At 46.7% G+C, this 18,537-nt stretch overlaps 4 protein-coding genes across 4 annotated transcripts; 1 reads left to right on the top strand and 3 right to left on the bottom strand.

Annotated features, from left to right (window-relative positions):
• Window positions 1-6,481: 6,481 nt before the first annotated feature.
• Window positions 6,482-6,769, bottom strand: HRG_03836 (uncharacterized protein; the record flags this gene model as incomplete). Its single annotated transcript, XM_044862307.1, has 1 exon — window positions 6,482-6,769. The coding sequence occupies one exon, from the start codon at window positions 6,767-6,769 to the stop codon at window positions 6,482-6,484; it is 288 nt and encodes a 95-aa protein (XP_044723333.1).
• Window positions 6,770-8,296: 1,527 nt separating this feature from the next.
• On the bottom strand, window positions 8,297-11,780 carry HRG_03837 (ABC transporter domain-containing protein; the record flags this gene model as incomplete). The annotated part of the gene is made up of 10 exons (XM_044862308.1): window positions 8,297-9,310; window positions 9,388-9,614; window positions 9,672-9,736; window positions 9,791-9,841; window positions 9,903-9,974; window positions 10,047-10,211; window positions 10,295-10,577; window positions 10,655-10,817; window positions 10,878-11,596; window positions 11,672-11,780. The coding sequence occupies 10 exons, from the start codon at window positions 11,778-11,780 to the stop codon at window positions 8,297-8,299; spliced, it is 2,868 nt and encodes a 955-aa protein (XP_044723334.1).
• A 39-nt stretch (window positions 11,781-11,819) lies between these two features.
• HRG_03838 (ABC multidrug transporter) lies at window positions 11,820-13,398 on the bottom strand (the record flags this gene model as incomplete). The annotated part of the gene is made up of 5 exons (XM_044862309.1): window positions 11,820-11,905; window positions 11,967-12,252; window positions 12,330-12,449; window positions 12,595-13,101; window positions 13,162-13,398. The coding sequence occupies 5 exons, from the start codon at window positions 13,396-13,398 to the stop codon at window positions 11,820-11,822; spliced, it is 1,236 nt and encodes a 411-aa protein (XP_044723335.1).
• A 4,176-nt stretch (window positions 13,399-17,574) lies between these two features.
• HRG_03839 (serine/threonine protein phosphatase) lies at window positions 17,575-18,317 on the top strand (the record flags this gene model as incomplete). The annotated part of the gene is made up of 2 exons (XM_044862310.1): window positions 17,575-17,744; window positions 17,795-18,317. The coding sequence occupies 2 exons, from the start codon at window positions 17,575-17,577 to the stop codon at window positions 18,315-18,317; spliced, it is 693 nt and encodes a 230-aa protein (XP_044723336.1).
• Window positions 18,318-18,537: the final 220 nt, after the last annotated feature.

Here is an 18,537-nt window from a genome sequence, read left to right on the forward strand (position 1 = left end):
CGATATAAATAAAGATAGTAACCGAACTAGCGGATATAATAAAATCGACTAATAAGACCTACGTACTAACTAATATAGCTATATAGCCTAGTATCCGATATAAATAAAATAAAGGATATAATATAAAGATCTAAAGAGTTATTACTACTTTAAGGAAAGACCTTAAATAAATTAATAAAGAGCTTAAGTTAAGAGAAACTAGCTTTAAAAAGAAAGAATAAAGCCTATAAGATAGAATAAAGAATATCCCCTAGGAATACCGGAAATATAATAAACTCTTTAAGGAAGAACTTAAAATAGGGTTACCTAAATATAGTTAATAGGACTACGAAATTTATCTTAAGGATAGAATAACGCTAACGTTCTATAAGATCTATAACTTAAACGAAAAGCAACTATAAATACTATACGACTACCTCGACGAAAATCTACGAAAGGGATATATATAAATATTAATATCTAAAGTAGGCTATCTAGTTATATTTATTTTAAAGAAAAACGGTAAGCTTCGACTAGTTATCGACTATAGACGCCTAAATAATATTATAATAAAGGACTAAATACTATTACCGCTTATATCGGAACTATAAGATCGACTATATAGTAAAAAATAGTTTATAGCCCTTAACCTTAAAGGCGCCTATAATTTAATACGTATAAAAAAGGGACGCGAATAGATAATAGCCTTTAAAACGAAATTCAGATTATTTAAATATCTAGTAATACTATTTAGACTTATAAATATACTAGCTACCTTTTAATAGATAATTAATAATATCCTATATAAATACTTAGATATCTTTATAGTAGTATACTTAGATAATATCCTAATCTTCTCGGATACCTTAAAAGAATATAAGGAATACGTCTATAAGGTACTCCGCGTACTTTAGAATACGAAGTTACTAGTTAAACTAAAGAAAAGTAAGTTCTATATATAAAAAGTAGACTTCCTTAGATATACGATCTTACTAAGAGAGATATAAATATAATAAGATAAAATTAACTTAGTTAAAGAATAGCTAACGCTAAAGAACGTTAAGGATATATAAAGTTTCCTAGGATTTATAAATTACTACCGACGATTTATTAAAGATTTCGGAAAGATTATAGTACTACTATACGACTTAATAAAAAAGGAAAAAGAATTTATATAGGACGATAAAGCTAATAAAGCTTTCGAATATATTAAAACTACGATTATATAAGAACTAGTCTTAACTACCTTCGATCTAAAATAATAAATCGAACTTAAAACCGATATATTAGACTTTACTCTAAGAGTATAAATCGGATAAAAAGATAAGGAAGGAAGACTATAACTAATTATATTCTACTCGAAGAAGCTATATAGCGTAGAACTTAATTACCCTATCTATAATAAAGAATTCCTTATAATTATTTAAGCTTTTAAGGAATTTCGATACTACCTTCTTAAAAGTAAATATAAAGTTAAGGTCTATATAGACTATAAGAATATCTTATATTTTATAACGACGTAATAGTTAAATAGATAATAGATCCGATAGGCCGAATACTTATTAGAATTTAACTATAAAATAATCTATAGAAAAGGAATAGAAAACGGTCGAGCTAATACCCTTAGTCGACGAAGTAACTATAATATAAGGGCACTTATAGTAGAAGGACAGCTCCTAGAAATCAACGAAAATAGGAACTACTAATAACGATAGCTAAATATAATATTTAAAGTATAACCTAATAACTCGACTTACTAGAAGATCCTAAAATAGATAAAAGAATATAAAGCACTAAATAGATATAATATAGGATATTTAGAAGTTCTAATATATAAAAATAAAATCTAGATACTACTAGAATTACGAGATAAAGTTATATAAGATATATATAAATATCTAATATATAGATACTAAGGAATCTAAAGAATAATAGAATAGATTAAACGGTAATATAACTTCCTATAGCTTAAGGAAGTAGTATAATAAGTTATTAAAAAATATAAACTTTACGTATAAAGTAAAGCTAAACGATATAAGCTATATAGAGAATTATAACCGCTACTAGTACTAGAGAAGCTATAAGATTTAATAGCTTTTAATTATATTATAAAGCTACTACCGTTAAAAGAACCTATAACTAACGTTAAGTATAATAGTATATTCGTTATTACTAACCGATTAACGAAATACGGATACTTCTTACTATATAAAGAAGTAAGCAATATAGAAGAGCTAGTATATATATTCCTATAAATAATTATTAGTAATTATAGACTACTAAACGAGATTATCTTTAATAGAGGAAGTATATTTATAGCTAAGTTTTAGTAAGCCCTTATAGTATAATTAAGGACGAAATATAAGCTTAGTATAGCTTATTACCTATAAATAGATAGATAAATAGAACGACTTAACTAAACGCTTAAATAATATTTACGATACTATATTAGCTACGAATAAAACGATTAAGCTAAATAGCTACTAATAGCGTAACTAGCTTATAATAGCTTAGTTATAGAAATAACTAAGCTCTTACTAATATACGCTAATTACGGATATAACCTAGAAGTATTTAAGGTTACTCGATAAGGACTATAAGCGGAACGAGCAATACTATAAATAGATTAACTACGAAAATTATATAAAGAAATATAATAAGAACTTTAATTTATTAGAGAACGAATATCTACTTACTATAATAGGAAAAGATTATAGGGACTAATATTTTAAGAGGGAGATATAGTCTACCTTATACGACGAAATATTAAAACGAAACGACTAAGTAATAAATTAGATTTTAAGAAACTTAGACCGTTTAAGGTTAAGAAAACTATTTTAAAAGTTAACTACGAACTTTCGCTACTAATAATAATACGGATATACCCGATATTTTATATCTTATTATTAGAACTAGCGCTATAAAACGCTAAACTATAAGAAAAAATTAAAGTCAACGATAATTAAGAATATAAAGTAGAATAAATACTAGATATAAGAAAAGGTTAGTAATAAGAATACCTTATTAAGTAGAAGGGATATAGACTAAAGGAAAATACCTAGGAACTACTTAAGCACTTAACTTACTACGGCTCTCTACTTCGATAATTTTACTAAAAGGTTTAGGAGGGATTAAAGGACTAAGATCTATAAACTCCTCGCTAATACTAAACAAGGACTAATTTACCTCGTTAGGAACGCCTAACGATTATAAGTTATTTACTACCTAATACTTATATATATCGAGCGTAGGTAAAACGCTATCCTCGGTATCTACTTCTTAGATACTACGACGAAATAACTTAGAACTCTTTTCCTTTATATAATTCCGAATTTTCCGGATATAAGCTAAACGATTAACGGTAATAGATATTTACGACTAAAGGTTCGTAAGCTATACCTAAAGCTCTAATAAGGCTTCCCTAGCTTCCTCCTCTTCGGAATATAGCCTACGCTACTCCGCTAATAATTTAGTTACTAAAAGAAATACGTTAGCTACTACGCGTAGAAAGAATTAGAAGATACCTATAAGAAGAGGCTACTAAAATACTATTATAATAGGGACGACTACTAGTAATATAATTATTATAGCGCGAAGAATTTTCGGCTATCTAATAATTCGTCTTCTTCGCCTTAAAGTATCGAGTATACGGTATATCGGTAGGATCTCTACTTAAGTTAATATATTCGGTAAGAGTAGCGCGCTTAGAGGCTTTTTAGGAACGATTTTTTAGTATACGACTAGATATACTATTAGTAGTATATCCTAAAAGGATAAAGAAATAAGGAACGATATACTTACGCATAACGCGATAAGGGTATATTTATATACGGCGGCTAAGGCAGCTATAGTAGGTCTTACGGATAAGACTAAAAGGAGGGGAGATATTATATTACGACCACGGCTACTAGGCCGCTAACGGTCGACCGCGTTAAGCACGTAATACGGTCTAATAGATAAATAGTCGGCACGACTATCTAATAGATATAGGATCGAGGAGATCGTAGAGATCTAAGCGATCTAGGATTAACGAGATTACTACGCTCTATACGATCTAACGTTAGGGATTATAGCTAGGCCTATAATCTAAGGATAGTCTCTATAGGTATATATAGCTACCTACTTTTACTCCTTTAAATAGATAGCTCGATAGCTTTTAATATATTATAGATCTTTATTACGATTCTATCTCTAATTCTAATTACCTAGTTATAGTCTACGGTCTATAACCTCCGACTTATTACTAACGTAATATACTTATTATTGCTTAGACCACGCCCTATTATATCTACTAATATAAACCCCTCGATAGGTTTATCCCTTAGGAATAACGCCGGTCGTTATAGCCCCTTAACTAGAAAAATAAAAACCTAGGGCTAATACTAGTAACTTAATAAGTATAGCGTAAAGCTAGTATAATAACTTAATTACTAGCCTAGCTAAAGGCCGGTATTAATAAAAATAGCCTACTAAGCCTTATAATAGAAAAATAAAGTAAAGCCTAAGAAGATATTATTATAAGATAAGGTTAAAGATAATTATATAATTAACTATTAACTAAAAACGCTTATACTATTAATTAACGCTATATACCCCGCGTATATAAAGGAGTTACTTTCTAAGGTTACTTTATTATAAGGCTAATATAATTCCGACTAACTATAACGATACCTAAGATAGCTAGCGTAAGATTCCTATATATTATAACCGCGACTTAGTATAAGGGTAAACTAGCTATAAAAGAGGGGAGGGTTTTCCTTTAAGTACTTTAGTTTTTCCTTCTTATTTAACGCTAAAGTTCTAGATACCTTTAGATAGGTTACTAGTATAATCTTAATAATAATATAAAGCTAATAAGGGAGAGATAAGTATTATAATATAATTAATATTACTTTACTAAGTAATAAGGAGTTAAAAGAAGTAAAGGAGATAAAGGAAGTAAAGGAGATAAAGGAAAGTAACTCTTATTAAGAAGAATAAGTTTAAAGCTATAAGAAAAAGTAAAAAGGCTATATAGTAATAAAAGTAATAGTCGCTTCCTTTATAAAGAGAACTAGATATAAAGAGAATATTTACCGCGATAATAGGACTTTAAATATTAAAAGGATAGTTAAGGTAAAAGATAAATAATATCTATAAGATCTTATCCTTTAATTTAATATTACTTTTAGCTATATAGCCTATATATATTTTATAGGTGCCTTATATTAAGATAAGTATAAACGATTAATATAATAAAACTAAATAGGTAATACCTATATATAGCCCGAATATACCTATATATATTTTTAGGTACCTATTTTAAATTTACCTACCTACTAAGTATTTATAGTAGCCCTAAAATAGCCCGTGGGTAGGTATAGGTAGCCTATAAGCAAATACCTATAGGTATTTTTAAGTCTATAATCAAGGCTGCTTTATAAGCGACGTGGCGTGAAGTGGAAGGATTCAGTTGCGAAGGAACGCCAGCCCAGGGCTGCGCAAGCTCACATTAACCACAACCTCCCGCTGGGGCTTAGAGGACCATGGACATGGTTGCCCTCACGAGGCATCAACTTCGACTAGTAACGGACGGGATTATCATACAATTGAAAGTGTTTGCTTTAAGCTTCCAAGCTAGTTCAGATTATTGTCTTGGCAGACGATCATGGGGTCTTGGAGTATTGTGAATAAACTTTTGGGAGTTCGTAAGGCTGATGGAGGGTCGCCAACACTCAAAGATACACTATGTACCAGCAAAAATCGGCATCATGGAGAAATTTCTTCACGAGAGTGAATAGCAAGAGGGCGCGGTGGGGATTGATTTCCTCCAGCTGGGCAAGGGGCTATCAAAATGAGTCTTGTTCTTTGTCCCGTAGCAAATCTCTATTCGGCCCAGATTCTCTAGAAATCTCCTCTTTTAATTGGGTGTTATGCGTCTCGTCTTATACATTGCGCTCACCTCGCGCGGGGGATAATCCCCCACAGTAGGGCCCCTCCCTAATGGGGGGACTACAAGCTCAAAATATTAATTTATTTTTAAATTCTCCGCATGAATATAAAGATTTAAAACTAAGGGAACCCTTCACCGACTGGCTTGGACGCTCGAGTACGTTTTTCTGCAGTTAAAGCTTTCCAGAAAATTTCGAAAGATTTACTGTCAAGGGATAGCCCTGTGTATAGTAGTAGCTAGTGACCTTATGTACGTTTGCTTTGGCGGGTTGGGCCGAATAGAGGTTTGCTAAGGGACAAATAGTAATACTCTTGAAAATCTCGCCCTGACTAGGTAACCAGCAAAATTGCCACGACAGTCATCCGTAGGTAGCATATATGATTATATTGGTGAGTGTCTGCTGAACGATGCCTTTGGCACGAGTGGCATTCCCACCAAAAAAATGCTGACAATGATGCTTATGCCGTGCCATTGTGCGTGCCTCTCAAGTCTTTCCCTTTTGCAGCAGTTAGGCAGGTGTTAAAGCGCCATGTGGGCAGTCTAATCCATACAGAGAATTCTTGTGCAGTCTTAGCCATATCTGCTGCCGGTATGAAACGTCGGGCCCGGTTTGCTGGAACCGTTAGATTGGGACGCACGCTCTGTGAAATGGTTCTCGTGCTTGACGGTCATGTCCTCGGATTGCTCGATGGGCACGTTGATAGATGGCTCGACTGCCGAGCCGGACTCAATCTTAGTGGCGGCGCGTTGTTGTTCAAGCCTGGAGGAATCGCGCAAAGTGCGATCGTGGACGGTGGGGAGCGCGAGAGCCTGGGCGGTCAGCGAGAGGGCCAAGAGCGAGAAGAAAGAAGACTTCATGATGAAAAGAGTCTGCTGTGTTTTCCAAAGGGGGATATGGCATTCAACCGGTAGCTAGTGGTGGGCGTTGAGCGGCTGTTTTAAACTAGAGAAGGTGGAGATATCTTTGACAATGTCGCCGACGGTGGAGTAGACAATGAGGCGTGAGTGGCCCTCCCGACCGCCGACATGGTAATATTTCGTTTTCCAACCACATTATTAGCCAAGGTCGAGACGCAAAGGAGTCATGCCCCAATACATGCATAGACCGTTTGGTGGCGGAGCGAGTTAATATAGTTAACCCTTGGCTATAACGATAAAATTTGCATAGCATTCCTATTATTATAGCTAGACATCTATTTATTATACCTAGAGAAATAGGACTTGGGTCTTTTTTACTTGTTTATTAAGGGATCGCTATTAAGACTTATTACTAGATACCTCTTAATATATTGTTATGCCACTGCTGCGTCTTGTGACTCTTCCCAAAGGAGATGCGGCAAGTGCGTGAAAATTGCAGAGGAGAATGTAAGGGTATTTCGTCAGACAACGGAGGCAAAAGTCGTTTGATTCTTTCAAGAGCAGAAGTAGGTGCAGCGTGTTAATTATTAATACACTGTGTTTTCTTCTTTTCCTCTACCTCAAGCCCCTCTTTCTCTGGCTTCCAAATGTATTTGGGAAATCCCTTATAACTGTAATTTTAATGTCTCCTCTTTGACCCCTCTTTTTCAGCTGTTGCCAGCTTTTCCGTCTAATCTTTCGCTGCTGCTCGGCGTACATTCGTTTCGTGCTATCCGTGGGCTCGCAGGCGGAGATTAGCTTCCACCGGCCTACTCTACGCGCTTTAGGGGCACGAAAATTCCTACGATATTCGCACCTCGAAACAGAAAGCATAAGGAATGACTATTCTGACGCCCCATCGTCTGTGTCGCCATCTTCTACATCCCTTTCATCATTACTAATTCTTTCGCCAATATTCTCTTCTTCGTTGCCGAAGCTCCCCATCCTCAAGCTTAATGCGCTGAACCTGAGTTACTCGATCAAGGAGCTCTTGCTAGATGCAGTTAGGAAGTTTGAATACACAGATAATAGACAAAAGGCGAGATTGCGGAGCCACCTGCAGTTGAGGCACCACTTCAATACGGCTAAGAAGTAGTGCTATATGCTGAACGCCCGTTTATGTAACCGTCTAGAGATGACATTTGTGTCCCCCGGCAATGGTATTCCGATCCATATGGCGCCAACACGAGCGGTACCAGCCCAGGCCTTACATCAACACGAGAGTGCAGTCATGGCCAAAAATTCCCGCCGCCTCAACGCCCCGTGATAAGGCGAGACGCCAGAAACCCGGCTTGCTGGGCAAACTTGTACCCGGAACAACACGAGCTGCTGAGTCTGACCAGTTGCAACTCGAGCATTTCATAGCTCTATATAGATTTCTGCCTGCCCTGTGAAAGCGTATCCTTAAGTCACATCAATAGCCCGTGAGATTTAAGCCGCCGACTTCATAGAACGAAGACTGTGCAGCTTTCTCTCATGTACTTAGAATCACACCGGGCATTTGAGTCTCCCGTAAGTGAGCATCTCGCCGGGCGCTTCGATTTGCACAATGCTCCCTCGATCAAGCACGACCAACTTATTGAAACCGTGAATAGTGTTCAGCCGATGGACGACAGAGACGACGGTATGCCCCGAAAACTCAGTGCTGAGGGCCTCAAGCATCACCTTTTCCGTCTCGTAGTCGACGCCGCTCATGGCCTCGTCCATGATAAGCACGCTGCTCTCATGCTTACGCAGAATCGCGCGTGCGAGACAGAGCAGCTGCATCTGGCCATGAGAGAGGGCGAGATGCTCTACTTCGGTATCTAGGGAACCACTTTGGCGGATTGCGGTCCAGACCTGCAGTCTTTGCAGCAAGGCAATCATGTTGTCGTCTGTGATTATCTGCTCGGACGGGAAGTGAGTGCGAGGAAGCAAGTTGGAACGCAACGAGCCAGGGAACAGAACGGGATTCTGCGGAATGACGATCAAGCCTTGTCGAAGAGCTTGGTTCGGGATACGTGAAATATCCACTCCGTCGATCAAGATGGTGCCCTCGTAGTTTATCAAGCCGAACAGGGTAGAAATAAGGGACGATTTCCCGCTGCCAGTGCGTCCACAGATGGCAATCTTTTGGCCGGGCCGGATGTCAAGCGATAGGCCGTGGAGAACCGCCTCTTTGCCTTTTGGCGTTGCATAGCCTGCCTCGATGTTTTGCCACTGTAGGTGTCCCAAGCGTGGCCAGGACGCGGGGAGCTCCACCGTCGCATGTATACCCAGTGACGGCTCGGCCTCCTGTGACGTGGCCTTGGTAAACTCTTTGAGGCGCGAGATGGCGCCAAGCGAGGTCTCGAGTGACGTCCAAGATGACAAGAGATTGGCAAGTGACTCGCTGAATCCCAGGGCGCTGTACATAGCGATGGCCATGTTTCCGGGTATGGACGAGCCGGCAAGGACCCCAAAGAACATCAGGAGCACCGCTGCCGCATCAACCAATAGGTCAAGGACCAATGTAAGCCAGCGCTGTATCGAGTAGAGAAGATAGTGTGGGCGTTGAGATTGGTCTGGTCAAGGAGTGCGAGAGACGCCTCCGTCATAACTGGCTGCCACCCAAACGCTCTTATAGTCGCCAAACCCTCAATCATCTCAAGGAGCTGCGTGTAAAGAGGAGCCTTGGCCTGCAGATCGAGGACGCGGAGTTGGCGGGATGTACAAAGGTAAAACCTTTGAAGTAAATAGAGAAGAAGGATTGCCAATGGAAGAGTCGCGGCAAGGTACTTAGAGCCCAGGATGATCAATATGGCCTCGCCCACGCAAGAGAGAAGGCCTTGTTGCAACGTCGGGTCAGTTGGTGAAACTACATACTCGCAATAGGGAAACAAACCTGCGAGACTCATATAAGCTGCTGTGGGAAGCTCACGGTCGACGAGGGACATGTCTTGGCTGAATCTGCATCGTGAAGTTAAGCTCGAGCCGGTAAAGCATCCACAAAATGCTGCCTACCTGTTAACAAGGTCGCCCGTGTCGACGTAGCTGAAGAAGGCCATAGGTGCCCTGGACAGGCGGTCAGCATCTTGCTAGCACGCCTACCCTGGCGTCGTCTTGTTCCACTTACTTCATCGTGGTCTCGAGCAGCTTCCAGTGAAGCCACTCGGCAGACTTTGGTATAACAACAACGAACATGAACCTGCCTCATAGAGCGTGGTCAGACGTAAGCTGCCAACAGGATGCCCGAGGCAGCTGAAAGACCAAGGCTCACCAGCAGTTTATGCCGACAAAGGCTACCCAGACGCAGAGAAGCGTCACATAGACGCCGTAGTACGCCCATGCGCTGGCCTCGGCGTGGCCATCGTTGGCTTCCGTCCACCACTTGAGCCATATTTCTGCCTTGGGCGTCAGCGGGAGGTGAAAGGTGCTGCTGCCGCTACTGATGGGAGCCTTGACTGACGAGAGAATTGGGCGAGGAACGCATCGATGACTCAGAGGGACAGCGCGGTCAGCCCAAGCTTCCATCCTATTGAACGAAAGTAGTAGAGGTAGAGAGACAAGTCTCCAGTGCGCCGGCTCAAGTCCTCGACGTCCTCGGCCTCGGCCTTGGCGGCGGGCTTAACCGACGTCCCCAGTTTGATCTCTGACGAGGACGACGATGTCACGGATGACGAGGGTTTCTGGTTGGTTTCCTGATGTATAAGCTGAGATAGGGAGTCGCCAAGCTCGTCGATGGATCCTTGACTCGAGATGCGGCCGTTATCGAGGATGATGATGTGCTGTGCATCTTGAAGGAAATCCACTGTTTCTCAAGAGTAGCCCAGTCAGTCTCGCGCTAAACGGAACATAGCCGAGGTGAGCGCATCGGGTCCCGCTTACATGTGTGAGTCGCGAGAAGGACGGTCGTCTGATGGCGGCGCAGTAAGCCTGATGGCCCAAATACATGAGTCCAGACGTGGCTCTTTGTCTGCGCATCGAGACCGGCGAAGACATCGTCGGCCACCAAGATGGACCTTTTGGCGTAAATTGCTCGTGCGAGTGCCTAGTCATTCATCTTGAGCATGACCAATCCATGGCCAAGGGAGAGCTTTTGTTGACATACCACGCGGTGTCTTTGACCACCACTCAGCGTCAGTCCTTTGCTGCCAATCAAGGACCCATCGCCGTCCTGCAGCTGCTGAAAATCATGATCGAGCGCGCAGGCCCGGACAACGGCCGAGTACCAAGCCTGGTCAATGTCCTCGTCTGCGGGACCTACAATGTTCTGTTGGATCGAAGCGTTGACGAGCCACGGCACTTGGGAACAATAGGCAGTCCCTTTTGTTGTTCGGTTCAGCCTGCCATCGGTATGGAGCTCGCCCAAGATGGCGAGCAGAAGCATGCTCTTGCCGGAACCCACCTTGCCAGTGACGACGGTCAGGGTCGAGGGCGCAATGGTAAAAGACAGATTGCGGAGAAGCGGCTCTTGGCCATCCTTGACGCTGCACGTCACGTTGTCAGCCTCGACCACTGGCGTCTGCCCGCTTCTCCAGGTCGAGAGCTGGATGGCCCCGTCATCTGGCTCTGCAGCGTCCTCTTGAGAGGCTTCAGGACGATACTCGCCCTCGTCGACAAACAGCTCGATTCTCTCGAAGCTGCCAAGACAGCTGAAGAAGGATGGCACCGACGCAATGAGATGCGCGAGCGGAGCGGAGATCAGGGAGATGATGGAGAGCGAGGTAAAGGAAGTAGCAAGGGAAAGCTTCTGCCGGGCCGCGTTGCCACTCATGGCAATGGCAACGCCAAAGGTCAGAATCGGCGCCAGTGCCGAAGGCGTGTTTCCTGGACGGACTTTGGTCAGCAACGGACTCGAAGTCGAAGCCGTTTGTGAGAAAGCAGCAACCAGAGTATGCTTACCCAGAACATTCATATAGGCGATAAAGGTGCGGAAGGTCTTTGAGCGCTGCAGTTCGGCAACCCTCAGAGCCTGGACGCCCCTCGTCCACGAGTCGACCAAGCCCAGCATCTTGACTTCTCTGATAGATCCAATGACGCTCGAAGTGGCCTAGATGCGCCGCTGGATCGACTCGTTCCAAGCCTTCATGGCCGGTCCCATGTGAGTGGAGAGTCTCGACATGATGATGGTGCACACTTTGAGCGCACGATGAGCACTGAATATGTATCAAGCAGTCAGGGGATGAGTTGGGCTCACCAATGACTGCCACGGCGGGTCCGATGCATCCCGCGCCAAGTTCTCTGGCCAGGAGCCATATGGCCAGAGCAATCTCGATGGGGTTGGCCCAGATCTCGTGCAAGGTCTCGAAGGATCTCGTAATTGCCATGACGTCGGGACCGACGAGTGTGAGGGCTGCCGTGTCTGGGTCTCGGGACAAGGCAGCACCGGCACTTAAGGTCTCGACGTATATGAGCGAGACCAGGGATCCTCGAATCATGGTCAAGGAGCGGAATAGGTTCTGCTGGTAGAAGCTACGCAAGATCTTGAGTGCCCGACGTCAGCACTGACTTGGGGATTCAGGCGACGGAATCAGCCAAGTATGGTGGCAACAAGACTTACGGCGGTACCGAGATGGACGAGGCCCGTTGCCCCTACGAGGGCGAATCCCACGTTCCTCGACGCGTCGCCTTGTTGGCGCTCTTGCTGAATGTAAAGGATGACGCGCTTGATGAGGAATGGCTGAGCAAATTTGAAGCCAATCAAGCAAGCACAGTCGGGGAAACGCCGTCACGGCCAGGGGCCCCCTGAGAGAATGTCCCAGTGCGAGCGGCAGACGGTGTCGACCGAGTGTTGTCGACTTGGCCCACCTCTGGCGTGCTCGGACCAGTTTGCCGAGTAACGGCCTTGACTTGAGGCCATGATCGAGCGGGTAGAGCTCATCTGCCGACAAGGTCGCGCGGAAGCCACGGAGTAGCAGGCCATTGAGCCACCAAAAGACACCCCTGTTGATGACGCTACTTGTCGTCTCGGGCGCGAGAGCCGCCCAAGGAGGCAGCAGCATGTGACGCTTCTCGACGAGCTCGAGGGCGGGAACAAGGAGCTTGCAGGCCAATGTGGCGGAGAACAGGGGCGCCACCAGTTGCCGGCCGAGAAGCCATAGAGTGCGGCACTGCAGGGCGTCAAAGGCGCAGGAGAAGACGAGGTAGACGAGGATGACGCTGGAGGGACGGACAGATCGGCGATGCTCCAGGTAACTCAGGCAGCTCAGAGCCAGAGCATTGACAAAGCCGAGCGTGGCGGCAACGAGAGGGACTGGGGTGTCGCCTCGGTGCTGGCGCGACCAGGTAACGAGAAGAGCCAGGTACAACAAGACGACAGTAGCATGTGCAATCTGCTCGGGGACATGAGCATTGTTTCAAACGACAAGAACGGCGAAGCGTAGTGGACTGACTATCTTGACAACACCAATGGGGTGCCGCAGGACCTTGGGCTTGACACGAGACAGGTAGGCGGCTCGCGGCAACAGGATGAGTAGGAGCAGGACGCATGGGCCGACGGTGAGGACCGACTGCTCGAAGAAGAGCGTCAGGTCGAAGCGCGGAGGTTGACAGCCACTCGCGGCCGGCCCAGACGATTCATCACAGCGGCCTGCCGACGAGTTGTCGACGGCGATCATGCCCGGCTCCATGATGGCTCGACGTTCAGGCGTTCAAAGATGTGTATGCTCTCACGTCCGTGCTACCGGGGCTCCCGGGCGAGGACAGCGAGTATGAAGAGGCGGAGGGAAGCGGGAGGCTCCGCCGCCGAGCAGTCACGCATGCGGGGATGACCGATGAAGCACACCCCAGCTGCTAAGCTTGGGTCGAGACCGGTCTGAAGAATCATGCTGTTGGCTGCACGGCGCTGTGGATCTCGTTTAGATGACAGAAGTCGGTGCTGCAGGTCTTTTTCCAGGGCATCTGACTTACAGCACCGCCAAGACCAACACCGCCGAGGGCAGCACTGCCTCTCACATTGTTCCCAGCTCTGAATCCTGGGAGCAGCCGGCGGGCTTGGTCTTCTAGCTGCAGTGTAGCCCTGGACACTGCGGCAGCAACCGCATTTGCTTCGTAGGCAGATCGTGACCGCGGATCATGACCGAAAAGCTTCCCATGTCTCGGCGACCTGCCCAAATGGGCAAGGCATTGCACCGTTTCTTATCACTGAGGGCTGGGTCCTGACAGTTGAGACGAGACTGGTCAGTAGAGTTCACAGACAAACAGGCCCGAGATTCATCAAAACGATGGCTGCATGTCCTGTTGTTTTCTTGACCCCTGATTGGTGCTGGCCGTTTTGCACATGCAAACCAGATGCTTTTGTGCGGGTTTACTTAGGCAATTCCCGAGTAGTTATGAGGCGCCTTGTGTATAAGCGTCCAGTGCAAAGCATCTTCCCAGCTCCGGCATGGAGGACAATACCCGAACCATCTACAGTTTTCCTGTGCTTCTGAGCTGGAGAAGCCCATTCCAACGTCATGTCGCCGCAGCAAATGATTGCTTGTTGCAGATAATCGAAGCAGTGCTCAACGTGCCCTGCGGGGGCCTTGTTTTGCTGGTGCTTTCTGAGCGCGGCCTCTCCCTACATCGTACATATCTGGCTTTCGATGCTGTGTAGCTGCGTGGTAGCTTTCCCGCACCAATCTCTAATGACATGATTGAAATCAGTACTTTCACTATCCTGCGAAGCTGGCAGATGCGCTGTGCTATGTTCCGGAAGGCAGCGTAAATCTCCAAAGAAGGAGTATACAGTAAAGGGGGAAATGTAGTACCCCAAGGGACTTGGACTGACCAGGCAGTATACTTGGTAAAACATGAAAACGCTATATCGATCCAGTCCGATGTCTGTGAGCATCCCAAGTCTGAGGCCATATTGCTCGGGAGACTCTACCAAGACGAAGCCTCGCCCGCCCAGCCACTTTAAGCAAGAAGTAGCCCTTAGGTATCTGATGAGGATGCGGAAACGACCCACTGGGGAGTAGACTGTCCCAAGCCACATTGCTACGTGGAGATGGTTCGGAGCCAAAGATGGGACCACTCTCGAAGGTGGCCGAGGACTGGCCAACCTTTTTTCTTTTGGAATTTCCCCTATCATAAAGCCTGCTCCATCTGGAAAGTTCATGATTGGTCTCGTATGGTGCGTTGGTAAAGCCGGGCTTTCTTCCTTGTTGCGATCCAAGATAATGAGGACGGCCGCCGCAAGCATGGTCGCCAGGAAAGCAATGAGGATCGTCACAACAAGCCGTGACCATGCAGAGGAGCTTGTCCTGGACCAAAGGAAGGGGCCCTTCGTGACCGTTTGGCGCTCGTCATCCTGTGAGTTGCATGTAATGGATACTGGGATATCCCCCCATGACTGACTTCAAATGATGAAAACGAACGGAAAAGACTGAAAAGCGCCGTTTTGAAAGGACGAAGGACGCCAGGGAGTATTGAGAAGAGCACTTATACGAGAGGGGAGAGGACCGTGTGGTGGGTGGGACAGATGCTTACCACTACCTCTTGAACATGGCGACGTCTGCTGGACTGGTAGGGTCTTTCCGGGTCGGGGTACTCGGCAGATGCCAACGGTTCTTCGTGCAGGACCGGTTAATGGCTTTATTACGCCCGTGGACTAAACAGAGACAATCTGCATCGACTTTTCTCTCCAGGCACACAAATACCACTGCCTTGTTTGTTGTTCAGTGGCAAGACACAGCTACATGCCGAGAGCCAGATATAAGGAGCGTTTCGAATCGTCTTTAATAACCGCCTTTTCCCGCTTGTTTCCACCAAAGTATTGAAGAGTTCCGGTTCCCGAAGCAATTCAGGCATCCCACAGCAATTTCCAGTCTTTACACCGACGCTCTATCATTCCATCAGCCACCATGGCCCTTTGTATTGACCCTTGGAGGCTCAATGGTTTGTCTGCTTGGCAAAGGATCGTCTTCCCTCCGGTCATAGCCAGACAGTGTAGCTAGTAGAACATGGAGATGCCGTATAGATGAGTGACATGATCCTGATCTTCTTGCTTGATGAAGCCACCGTTGGGCGACAATAGCTCGTGCCAAAAGTGGTCGAAGGTGTGACATGCATGAAAGATGATTAATTCTAATTAATTATAAGAAGTTTTAAACAGACCGATCAGAGGGCAGGATTTAACGTCCTAGCGATTTTATAACGCGGTGCATAATAATTAATAGGACCTTTTCGTCACATCGTCCCTCAACGTCCCTCAAGGCATTGTCACTCACACCTGCAGACACCCCCTTGTACGGAGGACAGCGCAACCTACACACTCCCTCCACGAAAGGACTTTAGAATTAATGATACTTCCGGCTTCAAGAGGCCAAGCACTCGTCAATATACCGGCGGAAGATGCCGTTGCAGCAACGTGTGACCCAGCGTTGACGCCCTCGAGGGTCTAGAGTTAGCGGCGAAATCGTGGCCAATCGGAGGCCGTCCGGGTGACGGGCTCGAAGGGGGCCGGTGTGGGCCCGTCCCGCCGGGGGCGGAATACGAAGGGCGGCGATTAACAGCCATGTGCCGAGTACCAGGTGCCGATGCGATGGACCGATCCGAGAAGAAGTCTCATGATGAAGCTGATGGCATTATTGGCAATTTTGAGGATACGAATAAGGGGTTTCTTGGCGGTAGCCGGTACTTTGGCCCGTTGCCTCCCGGGCAGAGCATCTTCGGCTTGGCCCCTTTTCCTGCGGCGGCTCCCACGTGGATTTTGGAGAATGGAAGATGACGAGGAGACATGGCGCCAGAAAGAGCAGATATTTCTTTTTCATTGCACTCACTGTTTGCTTGGTTTCTCGTGAATCTGTGAATTTCTGGTCCGAACTTTGCTTCCTGTATCTGTAGAGCCACGTTGGGAACCGGTACTTCGGTACTGGGTACTTGGTGTCGGCGGCTCACTGGGACGCCGGCGATTGAGACGGGCCGGTGCCTGCGCATGTACCAAGTACTTTACCCTAACCTCCTGCTCCTCCTCACCGGACCCCTTTCCCCGTCTCCGACTCGGCCTCTCTTTTTCTTCTTCCTCTTCTTCATCTCCTCTTCGTCTTACCCCCTTGTCGCCAGCTGCTGGGTCCACTCACCCACAATCACATACACACATATCGTGGGATCGGCCACCACATCTCAACCTCCCCTCCCCCCTCCCTCTTTGGGCCCCATCCATTGGCGCCGGATCCGCTTCGATTGGGCCATCCTGCATACGCTCCCCCCCCGCGCATTCGAGCCACGACATCGCACCGCCGGCGTGGCACCACACTCCAGTCTCTTTCCCTCGCCTCCCTTCTCCGACGGTTTGTTTCTTGGCTCGTGGCGTCGTCGTTCCGGCCTCGGTTCACCGACCTCGCTACCGCGACGACAACTTGACAAGATATCTCCGGTCCGAGCTCTGCAAGAGGAGCCCGCGGTTGGACGGACACAGACAAGCGAAGGCATAGAGAGAGAGGCACTGCATCGCCTCGCGTCCACCAAGGCGCCCGCTCTAATATCCGCCCCTCACGCTCGTCTGTACCGTGCTGGCTGTAACTTCCTCTCCCGCCTGTATACCTACCCATCACGACCAGGTCAGTTGCTCTCTCTCTCCAACACCATCCCATTCCTCATCCTCGTCTCCCATGAGTCCCTCTCCCGGCCTTGTTGAGCGGGCCATCCCCTACACTCTTGCTGGTCGACCCTTTCCGCCATGTTTTGATGCTCCTCTCTTGCCTCTGCCTTTTTTTCCTTGTATCATAGCACCGCCAGCTTCTCCAACTGGCCCAACCTGATCCGGGGCCACCCGGTCCTCTGATCCGTCCCCCATCCCCGACCCGCTCGACTCGGCTCACACCATGCACAGTAGAGACTCCAAGTCACGCAAGTCCGTCATCAGGATGGACCCCAACTGCGCAATATGTAGTGGCCCGGCCACGCTCGCCTGCGACTGCGAGGCGAAGGGTCTCGAGGTGGCCGTCCGCCAGGCCGAGGAGCGCATGATGCGCTCCATCTACTCCGACATACGGTCAGCAAGCGCCCTCACCAGAGCCCAAGTCTCTTGCTGATACCCTGCAGCTCCTGGGTGCGAGCTCACGCCCAAGACTACGTCCTCGAGTATTTCCGCCTCCTCGCTGAGCGGCGCAAGAACGCCCACACGACCCATCTCGACCAAATTTCGGCCCACGCCTTCTACCACTACAATGCCCCGCCCCATCCGAATCAGATTGCCGACGCCCAGGCCATACTCAAGCGCGGCATAGACGAGGACTGGCAGGCCAGCGTCCAGCGATATCCCGAAGTCCTCGAATACTACTTTGGCCTCGTCGAGCTCACCCTCCCTGCCGACGACGAGCCTGCCGTCAAGGATCCGCCCCTGAGTGCCCTCAACGGCCACCGCAAGGCCACCCGCCGCGGGCCAGCCGGCGATGGGAGCAGCAGCAACAACAGTGGGCCCTTTGCCGCCGTTGCCGCTCCTCCCAGCTTCACAGATCGAGAGATGCCCATCGAGCGCCGAACGCCCGCACGCCGGGAACGAAGGCCGCTCTCGTCCCGCATGCCTCCGCCGCCATCGTCATCCTACTATGCTCCCTACACGTGAACGACGGAAGCGTGATAACGCATACTACAAGATGGAGAGAGCGTAGCAAGCAGCTTCTCGGCTGCGTGCCGAATATTCTCCCTCACGAATCACGATGAACACTACGACATTTACAGACCTTACGACGCATTCGCGTATCAAGCATTTCGGCGTGGCGTTTCCCATCTCTTGCAGGCGTGCACGGAAATATTAGGGTGTTGATTTTGGATTTTGCCGGGCC

This window comes from Hirsutella rhossiliensis (genome assembly GCF_020360975.1).
Source record: "Hirsutella rhossiliensis strain HR02 chromosome Unknown scaffold00003, whole genome shotgun sequence".
Taxonomy (NCBI): domain Eukaryota; kingdom Fungi; phylum Ascomycota; class Sordariomycetes; order Hypocreales; family Ophiocordycipitaceae; genus Hirsutella; species Hirsutella rhossiliensis.